The following is a 19,244-nucleotide window of genomic DNA, read 5'->3' as shown; positions in this document are numbered from 1 at the left end:
ATTTTATCAGCCACCGATAGTACATTGAATCAGCTTGCCTTAGACTTCGTTCCTTACCTTTTGATCAATTAACGTAATTTCCAGGCAGTACCAACCTCAACTACTCTATGATTACTAAATAATGAATTCAAAGTATCTCAACATTTTTTGTTCACGTTCAACATTAATGATCTTTTTCCTTTCCTTTTAGTTCAAGAGCACGCACGCTAATCATTCTCGTCTGGTTAATTTTCAATTTAGATCCCTGACGCTATAACTCAAATGCTTTTGGTCTTCATCTTGTTATTGTTCTCAAGTCTCAGTTTACAAACACGTACAATGCTATTTGTTATCACTGGGACATCTTATAATTCCACAGACATTCAATCACATTGTTAAAAGTGTATTCTTTATTTGACCACACAAGGAAATAATTTCATCTGTAATCAGTTTATTCTATTTCCAAATGGTCCTCTCCGGCATCAATATGACCTGAAGGTACAGATGCCAGTGATCCAAATAATTATGCCAAGTTCATGTGTACCAGTGATACCCATTGTCGTTCCTGCACTGCAAATGAGGTGGATTCAGTGAAGCTGAGATTGGGGGTGGGGGGGAGTCAGTGAATATGTTCATCAACCAATTGAATTTCAGATCCATAACTAGAAATTCCAGCAGAACTTGTCACCAAAGGAGATTCCAATTCTCCCTACTTCTTTCCTTCCAAACAACTTTTAGTAAGAAACAAGAGGTCAATGTTAACTAGTTTCTTTTAGTTGATCTGCAGGCCACAACCCCATCCAGGTCAGCTCTACTTCTGCCCTTTAACCAGCTGTTAGGTGCACCAGGTCACCCCGTAAGCCAGAAATGAAGCATCCCCTCACTTTTTAAATAATATTATGAAGAATCAATGGAGTCTACACCCTTTAAAATGTCCTCTGGAATTCTGATGCAAGGTAAAGAGGATTTTCAGTCCCAGTTTTTGAGAGCATCTCCATTTCTATGATTCCCATGACTTGTAAACATATTTTCAGTCCATTTTCTAGTTTACTGATAAGCATTTTGTGCAGCTCCGTTGTATCTGAAGACAGTGTGGACTCACTAATACACTTTAGGTGGTTCTTCATTTTTCCTTTAGTCTAAAATCCAAGTGAACCAGACTGTCTCTCAAAGTGTGCAACAGCATATTGGGATAAATCTTGACATTATGTAATATTGTAAGCCAGGTGATACTGATCTGGTGGCATATTTTACATCTCACAAAAATGTTCTTCCATTCACTCAGTCAAGATGATAAAGATAGTATGATCCTGCAGTTAATTTTGGCTTTGCCAAACTCTTTGTCTCTTTACCTTTCTTGCAGGTCATGCCTTTAAGTTTAACAAGGGTTAACAAAAACAGATGTGCTATGTGAGCCAGTTACTTGATCACAGATGCACACTTCTATTCAAAGACCATGCAACTAGAACTGAGGTGCTGAATTCTGCAAGTGAAAAATGACCTTACCTTTGAGGCCTCACACAGACTCCACATCAGCCTCATGAGACCCACAATATTAGCCACAATAGAATGTGAAGCAGTGGAATGCTAAAATCAGATGTCATTATTTTTGCCTTTTCCCTCTAATACTGCTGTGATTCACTGCTTTAATTTTCAAAGATTTTTCTAAAGAATGTAATATTTGTTGATAATTTCAATATTCTCTGTTTGTGCTTTTCTATTTGCTGTATTACTCACAGATGGTGTTTGTGGTTCTATTTTTACATTGCATGATTACTTTTGCAGATACCATTTCCCACAGCTGCTCAGTTAGCAGCAACTTGTTTTCATTGTGGGGATTTCATTGGGCCTTCCAATTATAAAGGTAATTACAAAGCATGGAGATTTATTTTCAGCAGAGTCACACTGTGGGTTGATAGACATGTGTGCTAGAGGAGCTGGAATTGTAAATATCCGTGGCATTCACAGCAAAGTTCTGACCATCCATTTTAGCTGTTCCTGTTTTACAGCAACTGTCTCTACTTGACCCTGATCATTTGAGTTTCTTGGCAAGTGCTCCTCCTGGTTCTATCTGATTCTGATGAAGTAGATTTATCTGTGTTGGTACACAAACAGGAGTGTGGGCAGGCCAGTTGGTGAAATGATCTACCTTTCTGCTCAGATTTGATGGTGCAGGCAGCAACTTGGGAGGTCCTTACGTGGAGGAGGAAGGAACACATTGGCACAGCTTCTGTCAAGCAATGCCAAGTAATGCATGACATTGTAATTAGGATGTTTCTGAAGAGCCTTGCAACCTACTGGAAAGACAGGTCTTTACATCCCATTGTAATGTCACCGCAGGAGAGGTACTTGTGTGGTTGTCATTGGGAATAGGAGGGTCCACCAGAATTGTCTGCACACTGAGGTTTGTTAGCTGTGTGCAAATACAAGAATCTTCAGGTGCCCATCTCAAGTCCAACCCGGAAGGAGAGTCAAAAGTAGAGACACCAAAACACCAAAAGCTGCCTCCATTATTGCATGCAGGATGTTTGTACTACAGAGAATCCTCATCACCATCTCGTGATTGGGTAGGTATTAGAGTATTTTTAGAATTAACCTTCTGATTTCAGTAAACATTTCAGAGTGCAATGGCTGGGAAATGGCCATTGATGCAAGCTGAGTGAACGTGCACTAGATTCCAACTGATGTTATTTAAGTACACATGTCAACTCATTTATTTTGAAATTATTAATAGCTCCAGTAAATAGTGTACAGAGGAATTTGATATGTAGCTGTTAAGCATTTTTGTGATAAGATCACCAACAAGTTGTATCCTAATATTGCAGAAATAATACAAGTGTCTGAAACTTACCAACCAATTACTTTTGAAAACTGTGAAGAACAAATCAGATGGTACCTTTCAGTAAGAAATAGCTTCACTGGTGATTTACAGCAGTACTGCGGGTGCTTTGTTTTGTCGTCATAAATGTGATCACTAGCGTCTATAAATAAAGGATTTATTAGGATTCTGTCCCTCTCCTACTTGCATAATCACTTCAGTGTTAATTTGAACCGACATTATATTAAAATTTTTGAAAAGATGAATTTTCTAAGTAAATGGATTAGAAGCATAATTTAAAGAAAGAAAGGATATTTATAATGCCACCACATCCTCAGGATGCTCTTTATAGCCTGTGAATTAGCTTCAATGTTTAGTCACTGTTCTGCGATTTTACACATGCCGAGGGCCACAAATACAAATGAGCTCTCAGTTGCTATTTGATACTAATGCTTGAGGAGCAAGTGTTGGCTGGGCCACTGACACTTATGGAAGCATTACAGAATATTTTACATCAATTTGTAAAGGCAGGTACACCCTTGGTTGTACATTTCATCCGAAATATCCTCTTCAATAAGCTATGAGATTCTATTAGAACTGTGGTTCTAACCTTCTCAGTGATAATCAGAGAGGACTGTAAGGGACACAATCATGTAACCAGCATATCAATGCTCATTGGTGAAGTGCAAATGCTCCATAAATATCAATAAACTATGCAGGTTAAACAACTAACACTTCAAATTTTACTAGTTTTGAAGGAGAGACTGGATTTAAGGGTAAATAGTCCAGTGCTCTTTCAGTTGGCAGGGAGAGCATTCCCAAAAGACATCCCAAAGTGTTATACAGGAAAGCCATTGATTCACCAGGGACTGGATTTGCTTGGATACTGGTTGGTGGGTTTCAATCTCACTTGAAAATGAAAGTGAAATTTATACAAAGATAGCATGTATCTTCAACCAGATAGCAATCTCAGAAATTAACAAAAGATTACTTTTAAAACACTACCATGAAAAAAAATCATATCTTGACATTAGATGGGACTAGTTTGATAATACATTTGTGGAATCTCATTGATCACAAAATGAACCTAATGTGCTTATCTTAAACGTTATGAATGTACCCTCAAACGTCATATGGATCATTGAGGTTCACTTAAGTGTTTAAGTTTCATTATCTCAAGAGGTTCAGTCAGCAGTGCTGTAGTTTCCAGTAAGTGCTTTTATTATCTATCATGTGATTCAAACCTGACTCAGTAGAGATGCAGAGCAGTAGATTGAATGAGCTTGAGTTTAATTGTTTTTATCTCACCTGATATAACTCATTTTTGTAGGTTTTGCTTGTCTTTGGTAAAGAGGATAGCCAGAGTGATGGCTTCTGGTGGGCGTGTGATAAAGCTGGATACAAGTGCAACATCGCACGGACGCCAGAGTCTGCACTGGAATACTTTCTGGATAAACATCATGAAATTATAATCATTGATAACAGATATACCAAATACTTTGATGCAGAAGCTCTTTGCAGGTAATCCAACAGCCTTTCTGGTAATGATTTGCAGTCAACCAGGCACATCTGTTCCTGATATCCAGTCATTTGAATGTTGGAATTAGGGTAATGACTGAATTTGTAACATGAAAAGCAGAAGCAGTAGATGTCAGGCACTACAGCTCTGAGAATATGGTATCCAGTTGTTCAGCAATTCTGATAATTCAGCATCTGGTTCACTCATTACTTCAGAGTGTGAGTGGGATGTGCAGTTGGAGGCTGGGGCCCAGAGTGCAGGTGGGTTGTGAGGCCAGAGCCGGGAATGCATCCAGAGCGGGGGTCTGGACTGCAGGTTGGGAGTGTAACTGGAGCCGGAATTGGGTTCTGGAACACCAGGGATCGGGAACGTGGGTGGGTTTGTGGCTGGAGCCCTGGTCCAAAGTGCTTCTATGTTTCTTGCTCCCTTTAAACTTGCCAAATTCACTGGAAAATCTATTATGCTACCGTGTAACATGTAAAATAAGTGAAATAAAAGTGTTGAGGTGTTATTAATAGTAGCATCCAGTTGTCCAGAAAATCTGCTGGTCCAGCACCATCAAAATCCTGAGCGTGCCACATATCAGAGTTTTACTGTAGCCCCTCAAACCTAAGCTGTAATTCAGTAAAGTCCTGACTTATCTTCTAACTTAGGTCTGCTTTCCTACCCATCTCCATACCCCCTGTTTCCCTTGGTGCTCACCAGCCTATTGATCTCAGACCCTGATGTGAGTCTAATTAGGATAATTCACCAATTTCCCATTTTTGCCAATTTACAACATTTGGTAGAGCTTTCTGCAATTCTTGCATTGATCTGTGTTGATCTCCCTAGTGTGCAACCATGGACTGATTGGACTGTTTACAAGACTGGTGAAAAAGATACAGTCCTTGAGTTGAATGCAGATGGATAGCACCCAATTTTCTGGCTATCAAGCCATATACCTAACGAACTAAGAGCTTGCTGTGCCTGTCACAGTTCCTAGTGGTCCATTAGCCTGGGAGGTGCAAGGAGAACAAATGAAACCAGGGTAATTTCTTTCTCTTGTTCACCCTGGTTTCATTTGCTAATCCCAGGTCAATGTGTGGGGACAGAGGCAATGTCAGTAGAAGGGGTGGAACGGATAGATGAGGGAAGAGGGGAACTGGGGCAAGGAGGATGTGCCTCATCATGATGTCCTGACTGCTATCGTGTGGGCAGGTGTAATGGAGCAATTGTTTTTTTTTCCTGCTTGTCAAATTTTCTTTTTCCCCTCTAGGTCAATTCGAGCCACAAACCCTGGTGAAACCACAGTGATTCTGGTTGTAGTTCCCCAGATGTAAGTTACTCTTATTTCACAATATCACAGTCATATGCACGGTGCTCTGTCTCTGTTGGGGGTGGCACATAGAGGGGTGTGCCCAGGCTGTTCTGAACATTCTGCTCTATCTGCAACCTGATGGCCTCAGTGGGACTTGCATGCACTAAAAGCCACTTGTAGGAGCTTAGGATTGCCCTGAAGAATTCAGATTTGACTCCATTAATGTTACAAATATACTCACATTACAACTGTACAAGTTGTTGGTGAGACAACACTTGGAGTATAGTGCACAGTTCTGGTGGCCCAGCTATAGGAAGAGTGTCATTAAGCTGGAAAGGGTGCAGAAAAGATTCACAAGGATGTTACTGGAACTGGAGGGCTTGAGTTAGAAAGTGTGACTGAATAGGCTGGTATTTTTTCCCTGCAACCTAGGAGGCTGAGGGGTGACCTTTCAGAGATTTATAAAATCATGAGGGGCAGAGATATGGTGAATGGCTGCAGTCTTTTTTCCAGGGTAGGGGAGTCTAGAGGTCATAGGTTTAGGGCAAGAGGGGAAAGATTTAAAAGGAACCTGAGGGGCAACTTCTTCCACACAGAGGGTGGTGGGTATATGGAACGAGCTGCCAGAGGAAGCTGTGGAGATGGGTACAACTACAACTGAAAGACATTTAGACAGGTGCGTGGATAGGAAAAGTTTAGAGGGATATGGGCCAAATGCAGGCAAATGGGACTCTGTTGTTCAGTGTTCTCCCCGTCTTTGTAAAAGCACCCTAAGCTTTCTTTTCAAAGGGACTCGTGATCTCTTCTGATAATTACATGAGGAAATTTCCTTTTGATTCTGAAATTTCATTTTGTTAAGGTTATGTGATTATACTTCATACAACTTGTGTATCCTATTTTGCCATATTGTTCATGTAGCTGAGTTTACTCCAGGGAAATATAGAGCTCCTGAGGCATCTGGTAGTAAAAGATGGCAGTCAACTAACCGTGGCCTCTTGTATACTCAAGGTTCACCTTGTGTGATGCTGAGCTGAATCTGTAACAAATGCCCATCATTCCAGACCAAGAGAGCTGAGAGGTAGCTCACTTGTGTAGTTCAATCCTACACCAATTTCAGAACTGTGTTTGCATTATTCAAATGCAAGTGAGGAGACAATGCAAACATACTACCCCTGTATACCTGTCTAACCAATGTTCCTTTTAAGGATCACTGCAGCTATTATGATTAATAACCTGCAAAATATTTTTAGGCTGGGTGAAGCATCTGACCCACTCCCACCCAACCATATCCGACTTGTGTAACTCGCAGCTTCTACTACTGACTTGCAGGTTGGCTTTCTCACAGAACATCCTTTTGGTGTGCTGAGCTGCCTTCAGAGCACTTGCTAGCTCACTGCTGTACACTGGGAATCGTGAAGACTTCCAGCTGAATCCATTGGTGAGATGTCAGGAAGTCACCCCCCACTAATTCTGTGCTTTATGAAGCTGCATCAGACGGAACACTTTATTCAGAGCAATGATATTTAAACATTTTGTATTTTCCTGTAGGTGTAATGATCAAGAGGAGACTTCTGTCTTGCCCCTTCTTAATGCTGGCTTTAACAGGGTAGGAAATTCTACAATTGCATTCCATTGTTGTTTCATGTTTGCAGCAACTTAACTGAAAACAGTTAAAGAATTAGTTGTAGCTGGTTTGGTGGTGTAGAAAGTGTGACAGTAGCTCACCTTCCATCCCAAGTGTGCATCTGTAAAGTTTTCAGAGCACCTACTATCTGTAATTTATTCAATTTAAAGTGATGAACAAAGGTGTGAATGGCATAGGCATTTGTTATTCCTGTAACATATGTGGCTTATATAATTCAATTGAATGTGCGTCCTTATTGGTAAATTAGTTTATTATTGTCACATGTGCCCAGGTACAGTGAAAAATTTGGTATTGGTATTGGTTTATTATTGTCACTTGTACCGAGGTACAGTGAAAAACTTGTCTTACAAACCGATCGTACAGTTCAATTCATTACACAGTGCAGTTACATTGAGTTAGTACAAAGTGCATTGATGTAGTACAGGTAAAAACAGTAACAGTACAAAGTGTCACAGCTACAGAGAAAGTGCAGTGCAATAAGGTGCAAGGTCACAACAAGGTAGATCGTGAGGTCAAAGTCCATCTCATTGTATAACGGAACCATTCAATAGTCTTATCACAGTGGGGTAGAAGCTGTCCTTAAGTCTGGTGGTACGTGCCCTCATGCACCTGTATCTTCTACCCAATGGAAGAGGAGAGAAGAGAGAATGACCCAGTTGGATGAGGTCTTTGATTATGCTGGCTGCTTCGCCAAGACAGCAAGAGGTAAAGACAGAGTCCAAGGAGGGGAGGCTGGTGTCCGTAATGCGCTGGGCTGTGTCCACAACTCTCTGCAGTTTCTTGTGGTTCTGGGCAGAGCAGTTGCCGTATGGATGTCTTGCATGTCATCCATACAGATCATTTCATCACATCAGTACATTGCGGTAGTACAAGTTAAAAGCAATAACAGAATGCAGAATATAGTGTTACAGTTACAGAAAAGGTGCAGTGCAGGCAGACAATAAGGTGCAAGGCCATGACAAGGTAGATTGTGTGAGGTCAAAAGTCCATTTTATCATACTAGGGGACCGTTCAATATAACAGTGGGATAGAAGTTGACCTTGAGCCTGGTGGTGCGTGCTTTCAGGTTTTTTGTATCTTTTGCCCAATGGGATGGGGGAGAAGAGAGAATGTCTGGGGTGGGTGGGATTTTTGGTTATGCTGGCTGCTTTACTGAGGCAGCGAGAAGTGTAGCAGTATAGACAGAGTCCATGGAGGGGAGGCTGGTTTCTGTGATGTGCTGAGCTGTGTCCACAACTATCTGCAGTTTCTTGCGGTCGCATACCAAGCTGTGATTCATCCAGATAGGATACTTTCTATGGTGCATCAACAAAAAATGGTGAGGGTCAAATGGGACATGTGGATGACCAGAAGTTTGGTCAATAACAGGTTTTAGGAGCATCTTTAAAAAAAAACTTTCTTAAAAAAATGCTTTCTATGGTGTACCTATAAAAATTGGTGAGGGTGAGGGTCAACGGGGATATGTCAAATTTCTTCAACCTCATGAGGAAGTAGAGGCACTGGTACACTTTATGTAATTTGATTGAATATTGCCCCATGACCGCCTCCTGTCTGTGTCTATATTGTAGCTGTGTTCAGGGTTAAATGTTCAATGGACTCTGTCTCACTGTTGGGAGAGGCTGCCTGCTCATGTGGTCGCAGACATCTAGTAGGTGCTTGTTTCTGACAGATTCATTAGTTTAAATAACCGACTGCCCTGCAGTATCTTAGTGAATAACTGAGAGAGAGAGAGTGTGTCATACACGCTGGTTAAACTATGAAATTTGGATGCATGCCATGCCTGAATCAAAATGCTAAATTCCAGGCATCAGGAAAGAACTCTTCCACTTAATCCTGCCTTCCAGTACTTGTTGTGTCGCCCGGTGGGACACAGCTCTAAAAGTACATGTCCAAATATTGTTTAAATATGAAGAAGGTTTCTGCCTCTACCACCCTTTTAGGGAATAAGTTCCAGACCCCTACTACCCTCTGGATGACTTCTTTTCCCTTTATTTTCTCTGTACTCCTTAGACCAAATAAAGGCACCCAAGCCATTGGATATTCAGGCAAAAACTTGTCTAAAGAACAGAGACAGTGGAGGGAAGAATTTACACTGTATATTAAACTGGCCATGACAGATAAATCAGAAAAGATATTATTGTATCTCATTGGGCACAAGAGGAGAGAAATATATGATACATTAAAGTTCTAAACTGAGGCCCTGGTGCATACATTAAATGAACCACAAGCACATTCCAACCGAGCCTGGAACAGTTGGCCATTAGCAGTTCCTTACATGCAACCAGAAACAGGGACAATCCTTTGAGTAGATTTAAGATTGTTAGCAAATATTAGTTTAGATTTGAAGGACCTCACTTAGAGGGAGACGGCAGGATGCAACTCAGGCGGACCTGAAAGGGTGACGGTCTAGCGGACCGTGTAGGGTGAATGAGGAGCAGAGATGGGCAGAGCGAAGGGGCAACTAACCAACGAATGTGCAACAGTGATTGTCCACAGGGTGAAGCCGGAAGAGCAGGATGATTGGAAGTGGGCCGCGAAAAGTAAAGAAGTCCAGGTTGACGAGCCAGCGCACCAGGTAGGACGAAGCATGAACAGACTGAGAATGCAGAGCAAAGTGAAAGAGAAGCACGTAGAACACGGAGGTAGCTGTCGGCGGGGGAGAAACGCCGAGGCAGCGGGATGCTCTGGAGTGGATCTGGCAAACTGCATGCGGACGCAGAAGGGTGAAGCTCAAGCGGACCTGAAAGGAATACGGAAGGGTGGAGCTCAGGCGGACCTGAAAGGGTGATGGCCTGGCGGACCTTGCAGGGTGAACCGGTAGCAGGGATGGGCAGAGCGAAGGGGCAACTTAACCAAAGGTTGAGCAACAGTAATCGGCCGCCAGGGTGATGCGGACCGCGAAGAGTAAAAAGGCGCCGAGTGACCAGCCAGCAGACCGAGTAGGGCGAAGCATGGATACACTGAGAAGGCAGAGCGGAGGGGGTGCGAACCACGTACAGCACAGAGGTGGCGGGGAGAAGCGCAGAGGCAGCGGCGTGATGGGGCGTTCATCTGGCAAACTGGCTGCGGACCCGGCAGGGTGCAGCTCAGGCGGACCTGAAAGGGATACGGGAGGGTGGAGCTCAGGCGGACCTGAAAGGGTGACGGTCTGGCGGACCGTGTAGGGTGAACCAGGAGAAGAGATGGGCAGAACTAACCAAGGGTTTGCAGAACAGTGACCGGCTGCAGGGTGAAGCGGGGAGAGCGGGTGATTGGAAGGGGCGGCGAAATGTGAAGAGGGTGCGGACACGGCGGGGTAAGGTTGAAAAGAGGCGGGTAAACAGGATTAGTGTGGACATGGATGGCTGAAGGACCTGTTTCCGTGCTGTACTGTTTCTGTGCTATGACTGGCTATGGCTATGACTCACGAGAGTGCAGATAATTTGTGGAATCCCAGTTACCTCCTGAGGTAACTCTGGTTTCCTCCGGTTAACTCTGGAAAATTGTACACAAACATGAAAAGCTGCAGGGTATCCAAGGCCAGGCTGGAAACACAGGATGGCTAACAGAGGAAGGACATGCATGAGAGAAAAGGGAAAATATACCCATGTTATCTTAGGTGTTGCAAGGATTTTGCAGGCACCATGAGTAGTTGAAGTGGAATTGTTCTATATATAAGGAAAAGGTATGTGCAATGTGAATTGAGAAACCATTTCTACAAACAGTGCATTTTGCAGAAGAAATTTCAAGTCCAAGAAGTGAATGAGATGAGCTGTGCAGGGACAAAGAGTATCAGATTCAGAGTAGCCGTCAAAAAAATTACCTGGTGACAAACAAGGTCAGTTATCTATCTGTCCAATAGGTTCATGCCAATGCAACCAGGTGACATTTCAACTTGACTTGGGAGTTCTCCAAATGGATGTTTTTCCCAATGTCTTTTTTGCACTCTGCTCTTGTTTTTGCACAGTTTTTTCTCTCTCTCTCTTCACTGTCTTATATAATTTATATTCTGTGTGTTGCCTGTACATACGTGCCTGTGATGTTGCTGCAAGCAAGTTTTTCTTTGTACTGTACTTCACCATTCTTGTGCACATGACAATAAACTGCACTTGCCTTGGAACCATCAATCCCAAAGTGGTGCAGTAAAAACCACTAAACTTGAAGATGTGATAAACCAGAAGGACGTTAGTGACGGACTACAAGAAGATCTAAATGAGCTGGCAGAGTGTGCAGGCCAGATTTAATCCGAAGGTAATATATTTTGGCAGAAAGATTGAGGAGCGACAGTATAGGCTGGTTGGCTCAATTCCAGGAAATGTCAGGGATAGAAGGACTGGGCACACATGTGGTACTGACCATTGAAAGTGACGGTGCTTGTTGAGAGCTGTTGGTAAAGCATACAGAATCCTGGACTCATAAACAGGCAGAGAGCCCAGTGGGGCCAAGCTCCAAACGATGGTACAGTGGTACACCTAGCAGAGCCACTGCCTCTCTCAAGTTCAGTCCTAGCCTTGGGTGCTGTCTGTGTGGAGTTTGCACATTCTCCCTGTGACTGCATGGGTTTCCTCCAGGTGCTCCAGTTTGCCTCCACATCCCAAAGACGTGCAAGTTAGTAGGTTAATTGGGCACTTTAAATTGCCCCAAGTGTAGGTGAATGGTGGAATGTGGGGGGCTTAATGGGAATGTGTGGAGAATAAAAAAAATCAGATTAGTGTTTGATGGTTGGTGCAGACATGGCGAGTTGAAGGGCCTGTTCTGTGACTCTATGACTCTGCCACGCCGGCCGTCATTGTACAAGACGGCACTGAAGCCTGTTGGGAGTTGATCTCTGAAGATGATAAACCTAAGGAATTAAGAGAGAGATATAATGTGGATTTCACCATGGTAAACTCTTCAGATGTCACACCAACAACTAGAAATATTACAGTACAGAAAATGGGACTAATAAAATTAAACTATGAGATGATCATAAATATTTGTTTCAGTGTAATGCTGTGTAACTAAGAGATGAATGTGTAGATGTTTCAGGGAAACAAATACCATGCAGTCCTGGATGAAAGGAAGCAGCAGGACTGCACTATCCATGGTGTGTTTCAGCAGTTCTTAAGGAGTAACCTGAAGCTAAAGCAAGAAAATTGACTAAGGAAGGGTAGTAGCCCTGATAACCAGACCTACCACTGGGTATCCAACTTGGTGTGTGTTTAAAAAAAAATCAAGCAGCAAGTTGAGAATCTGCCGAAACCCAAGAGATCATATCGTTGAAGCAAAAAGCCGCAGATGCTGAAAATCTGAAATACAAACAGAAGAGGCTGGAAACTGCAGGTCGGGCAGCATCTGCGGAACGAGGAGCAGAGTTAAGGTTTCAGGTTGAAAATGACGGGTCTTCAACCTGAATGAAAACACTGTTTCCTTTGCCATAGAGTTGGAAAGAAGTGTAGGAGGACAACTGAAGGAGGCCAAAAGAAAAAAGGTGCAACGCCACAGCAGAGGTGCCAAAGACCCACCAACACTAATAGTTGGAGAGATGAGTGAGGGGGAAATCCACATCAGGCCAACACCAGATGTGGCAGAAGGCAGCAATGACCCAACACATCCCACAATCACAAATCATACAAGGTCACAACAGAGGAGGATGTCTCAGACCAGAGGAAGAGGCGCCATCTCAGGAAGACCATGAGAGAGGTGTTATTGACAGAAGCATATATTGAGACACGGGAGGTGGGGAGGTTGGTTGGGGGGTGGGAATCACTAACACTAACACTGCGGAGCAAGATCACCACAACTTGGCAACAGGTTGCAGGAGAACTGCAACCACTTGGGACCAGAAGTATCTGGAAGACTTTGTGTCCAAGTAAAGCAGACAGAGTCTGGACAGTAATTTTGAATGTTTTCTCATTTTTCATTCTTGATATTAAAGAAGGAATGTAATATTGAATGTGCACCCTTTTCTTGTTGTACCATATAACCAACTGCTCGCTGTATATACGTTGCACCAATGTCTATGACAGAATGTTCCAGAATCCCTGACTGCCTATGGGGGAAGCTACCAGCTGTGCAGTAATTGATTTATTATTTCCGAGATACAATGAAAAGCTTTATTTTGCATGCTATCCAGACAGATCATTGCAAACAAAAGTACATTGAGGTAGTACAGAGGAAAAAACAATAACAATGCAGAACGTAGTGTTACAGTTACAGAGAAAGTGCAGTGCAGGTAGACAAATAAGGTGCAAGGACCATGATGAGGTAGATTGTGAGGTCAGGAGTTCATCTTTATCATAGAATAATTCCATTCATGACAGTGGGATAGAAGCTGTCCTTGAGTCTGGTGGGGTGGAACGGATTTTCAAGTTTTTATATCCTCTACCCAGTGGAAGGGAGGAAAAGAGAGAATGAGCGGGGTGGGAGGGGTCCTTGATTATGTTGGTCACCTTCCTGAGGCAGCGGGAAGTGTAGATAGAGTCAATGCAGGGGGAGCTGGTTTTCGTGATAGACTGGGCTATGTTCACAAATCTCTGCAATTTCTTGCAGTCCAGGCACACAGAAGAGAAATGCTATTTGTTTCCCTGTAAGTTCTTTCATTTAACAAAGTATTTTATTACTTTAAATAAGTTGCTCTCCTCCATCACTGTAGTGGGTGAATGAGGGAAAGATACTGAGACATCTCCCACTGTCACAGGGGCTGAAGGATATAAAGATGCAAGTATTGTGGAGTATTCAAAAAGTTCCCTTTTTGAAACAGTACCTGCTTCAGAAATTCAAAACGTTAAGAGTTGGGTTTTTTTTTCACTATTTTCTTTTTAAAAGTCTATTGTTATTTGTCACTTTGAGAAAATAAACTAGCTTCCACAATCACAGGAAGGCAGATGTTTTAAGCATTTCTTCCATGTATCACCTACAGAATCATTCTTTAGTTTGTGACAGACTTAGTTGGCCTGTAGAGTGTTGAAGACAACATATTGATTTTCTGTCAGGTAGATCCCCCTTGTTCCCATTGTTTGCTCCCACCTCTATCCCACACTATTCCTCGCTCCACCCACCTCCTCCAAGCTTGCTGCTGATGTCATTCACCCTGATAATTTCTCCAATCAGACCCTCACAATCAGATCCAGTCCAACTGCTTCTCTGACCACCCCACTTCCAACTGATCATGTCCCCAGCTCTCACCAGTGCCTCTACTTCCTCAGGAGGCTAAAGAAATTTGGCATGTCTCCTTTGGCCCTCACCAATGTTTATTGATGCACCATAGAAAACATCCTATCTGGATGCATCATGGCTTGGTATGGCAACTGCTCTGCCCATGACTGCTAGAAACTGCAGAGAGTTGTGGATACAGCTCAGCATATCCCAGCCTCCCCTCCATGGACTGTCTACACTTCTCACTGCCTCGGAAAAGCAGCCAACATAATCAAAGACCCCACCCACCCCAGACATTTCTCTCCTCCCCTCTCCCATCGGGCAGAAGATACAAAAGCCTGAAAGCACATACCACCAGGCTCAAGGACATCTTCTGTCCCTCTGTTATAAGACTTTTGAATGGTCCCCTTGTATGATCAGATGGACTCTTCACCTCACAATCTACCTTATTATGGCCTTGCACCTTATTGTCTACTTGCTCTGCACTTTTTCAGTAGTTGTAACATTTTATTCTGCATTCTGTTATTGTTTTCCCTTGTACTACCTCAATGCACTGTTGTAATGAAATGATCTGTATAGATGGCATTCAAAACAAAAGTTTTTCACTGTACCTTGGTACATGTGACAATAATAAACCAAATTACAAATTTAATTTCCCAATTTCAACTATTGTCCAACTCTCAGAGTCCCAATCTATGCCCAGTCTCCCACATCCCCCTCTCCCCAGTGTTCTGATCTGACTCACAAGGTTGCAACCCCAACCTCAATTCAAGGTTCGACTCTTCATCTCCAAACCCCACCGTGACGATCTTCCTATCACCCTGCCAGCTCCAGCACTGCAGAGCCAGTGAAAGAAAGACCATGCTTGTTTAAAAAAAACAGCCACACATCTTTTGAGATGTGGAAGAAATGATAGGCCATATACTTTTTTGAGCAGTGTCCTGACGACATTTGAAGTATGAACTGGATCTTGACAATGAAACTGAGTTGAACTGACAAAATTAAAATGAAATGATTATTGAAGTACACTCTATTAATTACTGTGTGCTTAACATTAACTCAGCTGTCCCATGCTATCAGACTCAAAGCTCTTCGAAGCCAATATCTTCTCTTTCACTCCTCTTTATATCTCATTAACTGAATGAAAAATGTAAACAGAATGTCCCAAGGAGGATGTCACATTTGCTTGAGTTGCTTTTAACTAGTTGTTTCTTAACAGAGAAGCTGATGGAGAAATGCTCTTAATTACTTTTCCCCTCTTTCAGTGACTGCTTATACCTTAGCAGCCTCATTCAAAGTAGCTTTATCAAAAGTCACCTGGGAGCAAAGCAAACACAGAAATGTTCGTATTTGTTTTACATTGCCTTTTTTTAAAAATCTTTTACTCCTCTAGCTCTAATCAGCTTTGGTTAATATTTCAATGTTCTGTAGATCAGTGTGACCCTCCATAGGTTGATTTTAATTTCTACGGAGAACATTTGCTGTATCCCCAACAAAGGCTTGATAAATTTAATTCAATCATCAAACATAGACAAGATGAAAACTGCTATTTAATTCATTATAGATTGCAGCAAGAATACAAAAACAAGCTTTCTTGAAGGTATTTTTGTCAAAGGTGATGAATAGTTGATTTGACATTGCACTAAATGTTTTGTTATTTACTGGAGGTAAAGCTTTATATCTAAAAATCATGGAGCTCTTTTGTAGAATTATGTGCACTTCAAATTGTGTTAAGTTTAATTTGAAGGTACCTCTGTTTTTACTGTTGGTTTGGGCTAGAATTTTAGTGAGTGTGTGAGAATGAGAGTGGTGGCTCTATCATTAATAATCCGGTAAGGAAAATAGGAAGGAAGGAAAATATCAGAAGAAACAACTGTTGGAAATATGAGTATACAGAGAAATAATACAATATTTAAATCAAATGCATTAAAGTTAAGAGGTGCTGGCTTTTGGTTGAGGCATTAGACCAAGGTCTTATCTGCCCTCCTAGGTTAACTTTAAAGATCCCATAACACATTTTACGGAAGGGCAGGGATTTCTTCTTGGTGTCCTGTCTCAATTGACATCATTGATACTGTCTAATATTTGTAGGTGAGACCTTGTGCACAATTTGCCTTCCACACTTCCTACATTACCATAATGACTATATCTTAAAATAGCGTAGAGCACTTAGGCATATCCTGAGATTATCAAAGGTGCCAGATGGACCTACTTTCTGGTTGTGGTGTATATAGATGATACATACCACAAGGTTAAGTAAAGTACATTTAAAAATAATTGCCAATAAACAATTATTGCCTACAACCTTACTCTGTGAATAAAAACAAGTTAACACGCAATAAATCACTTTGGTGATTTTTTTATTGAACGTTACATTATATAATACAATTCATTGATATGTTCTGTTTTTATTATTAAGGAACTTTCTTGCGTTTAATGATATGTCAGTGTAAATCATGGTGCTGTTAAGATCTCAGCATTTAGGGAATTTCTGTCTCTCTATTCATTAGAATGTCTACTGTCTGTGGATAGAGGGTGTGTTCAGTATTTATCTTAAACAATTGAACGTTTCAAGCTAAGTTTAATGCTTGCACCTTCAGTCCTTTCATCTCTAATGTTAAGTCTTCTCTCAACAAGTAATATTGGTGGCATAATCTACAATTAGAATGCCAATTTGCAATGTGACTACATCTGCAGCAGCTCTTGCTGTCTCCTTTTTCTTATATGTCAGCTTGCCCACGAGGAAAATTGTAGTAGTTAGTGTTTGCCCTTAAAGGAGTTGTGTGAGACATTTATGAGGTCTGTTACAGACCTTTTAATATTCATCTTTAATCTTATTTTCTCTTTGCCCACAGCGCTACATAGAGAATCCCAACATAACCGCATGCTACAATGAATTAATTCAGTTGGAACATGGAGAAGTCCGGTCACAATTCAAGCTGCGGTGTGTATTTTGATAAGTACAGTAAGACTCCATTAATCGCTTGGGACTTTGGCGTCAGATTTTCCAGGCCATTCAATGTTATTTCTACTAATACTCCAATAAGCTTTTTCTTAACATGTTACACAGTAGCATTACAAATGTTCCAGTGAACCCGGTATGTTTAAAGGGAGCGCAGGAAAGGGGGCCACACTGAGTTTCAGGGGCATGTGAGAAAAGGGGTCCCCCTAAGTTCAAGGGACCACGGAGCCTGGGTCCCATTGTGTCAAAGGGGGCATGGGAACCTGAGCCCCAGTGTCTCAAGGAGAATGTGGGAACCAGCGCGTTATCAGTCAAAAGTAGCACTGGAACTTGAGCCACTGAGTCAAGGGGAGTGCAGGAACTGGGGCCCTGATGTATCAGAGAGTGGGGATGGGAGGGACTGGGGTCCCAGTGTATCAAAGAACAGGAAGTATTACAGTCAGGGTATTGAAGCTACTTAAAAGAAGATACTCAAGAAACATTAGAATAATATCATGAAAGAAGAAATCTTTACAAATTAACTTCTCTGGCACAGGAGAAGCTGCCAATTTGGGATGTAGTGGAGATTTTCCATATGATGGTCAGTTTTGAGTGAGTACAAACTGGTTGGTGAATTAGCAAAATGATATTGAGTTAAGATTTTCATTGGAGAAATGAAGAGTAGTTTGAAGGTTTTCACAATAATTAGATAGTGAAATACTTTGCTGCATAGAATATTGTAGCAGAAATCATAGCATAACTTAAAATGGAATTAGACAACTATTTGAATAGGAAAAAGAGCAGGAATAGGATTAAAGTAGACAGCTCCCGTTGAAGAGCTAGTACCACAGCTCATATGAGTTAAACATCTCATATGATTCTAGACAATGAGGTAAAAAATCTGAATCTGCTTGTAACTTTTGATAAAAATGATTGGACTTTATGCCCACACTTAGAGGTTGATTTATTTGTATCTTTAATACTAAAAAAAAATCATGTTACTCAGATATGTTCAATATTGTTCATTTTTGTAGGGCGTGCAGTTCCATATTTGCAGCCCTGGAACACTGCCAGGAGGCCATAGAGATTACAAGTGAAGACCATATCATTCAGGTAACCTAACCACCATACTATGAGAGTTCACTGTAAGTGATATGTTTATACTAGTTACTTTCACATTTTCGTTTTGTGAAGTCAATATTCTTCTTTTCTGAGCTTTATTCTTTCTGAAGCTATGCAGTTCTTCAGAACAAATGACTAGAAAGAGATTTGCACTCTTCAGCTGAACAGCTCCAGAAACTAAAGAGCCTGCCTACCTGGTGGAAAAAACAGGATTTGCATTCCAGCCACACCTCTCTTCCCACTGGCTTCAATCCTTCTTTAAGTGTGCAGATCCCAAGCTCAGGAGTTAGATGGCAGTCAACAAAAGATTGTGATAGATAAAATATAAGGAAAGGGCTGATTTTAGTGCCTCCAGTCAAGGTCGTTACATACCTCAAACTTCTTTTTCAATTAATCCTTTTTTCATCTTGGAGACATTTAACTCTTGAGCGTTGTAAGTTAATTGTTTCATTTCTTTTAATGGTGGTGAATTGAGTTACAGCAAGACTCCATTTTTGTCTGTATTCCTATAACTTCTTGAACTTAGAAGAATTAGAGGTGATTTCATTCAAGCCTACAAACTTCCTGTATGGTTAACAGGATGAGTGCAGGAACGATGTGTTCCCTGGCTCGAGTGTTGAGAACCAAGGGTCACCATCTCAGAATGAGGGGTTGCCCGTTTAGGACAAAGTTGAGATGAAACTTCTTCAGCGAGAGAGAGTGAATCTTTGGAATATTCTACACAGAAGGGCTGTTGAAGCTCAGTCATCAAGTATTTTTAAGACAGAGGTTGGTAGATTTTTAGCTATTATGGAAATCAAGGGAAAT

At 41.7% G+C, this 19,244-nt stretch overlaps 1 protein-coding gene across 2 annotated transcripts in view; it reads left to right on the top strand.

Annotated features, from left to right (window-relative positions):
* pde8b (phosphodiesterase 8B) overlaps positions 1 to 19,244 on the top strand; it is a 162,780-nt gene that overhangs the window by 96,005 nt on the left and 47,531 nt on the right. The window contains exons 3-7 of one of the 2 annotated variants that reach the window (XM_052019127.1): positions 4,128 to 4,318; positions 5,572 to 5,631; positions 7,162 to 7,219; positions 17,230 to 17,318; positions 18,350 to 18,428. In XM_052019127.1, the coding sequence (XP_051875087.1) occupies positions 4,128 to 4,318; positions 5,572 to 5,631; positions 7,162 to 7,219; positions 17,230 to 17,318; positions 18,350 to 18,428 (477 nt within the window). The remainder of the gene's footprint in view (positions 1 to 4,127; positions 4,319 to 5,571; positions 5,632 to 7,161; positions 7,220 to 17,229; positions 17,319 to 18,349; positions 18,429 to 19,244) is intronic. The other variant, XM_052019128.1, reaches the window with a different exon arrangement.

Source organism: Pristis pectinata, chromosome 7 (assembly GCF_009764475.1).
Source record: "Pristis pectinata isolate sPriPec2 chromosome 7, sPriPec2.1.pri, whole genome shotgun sequence".
Taxonomy (NCBI): Eukaryota; Metazoa; Chordata; class Chondrichthyes; order Rhinopristiformes; family Pristidae; genus Pristis; species Pristis pectinata.
The sequence above is the reverse complement of the archived record's forward strand: the minus strand, read 5'-3'. Positions and strand labels throughout refer to the sequence as shown.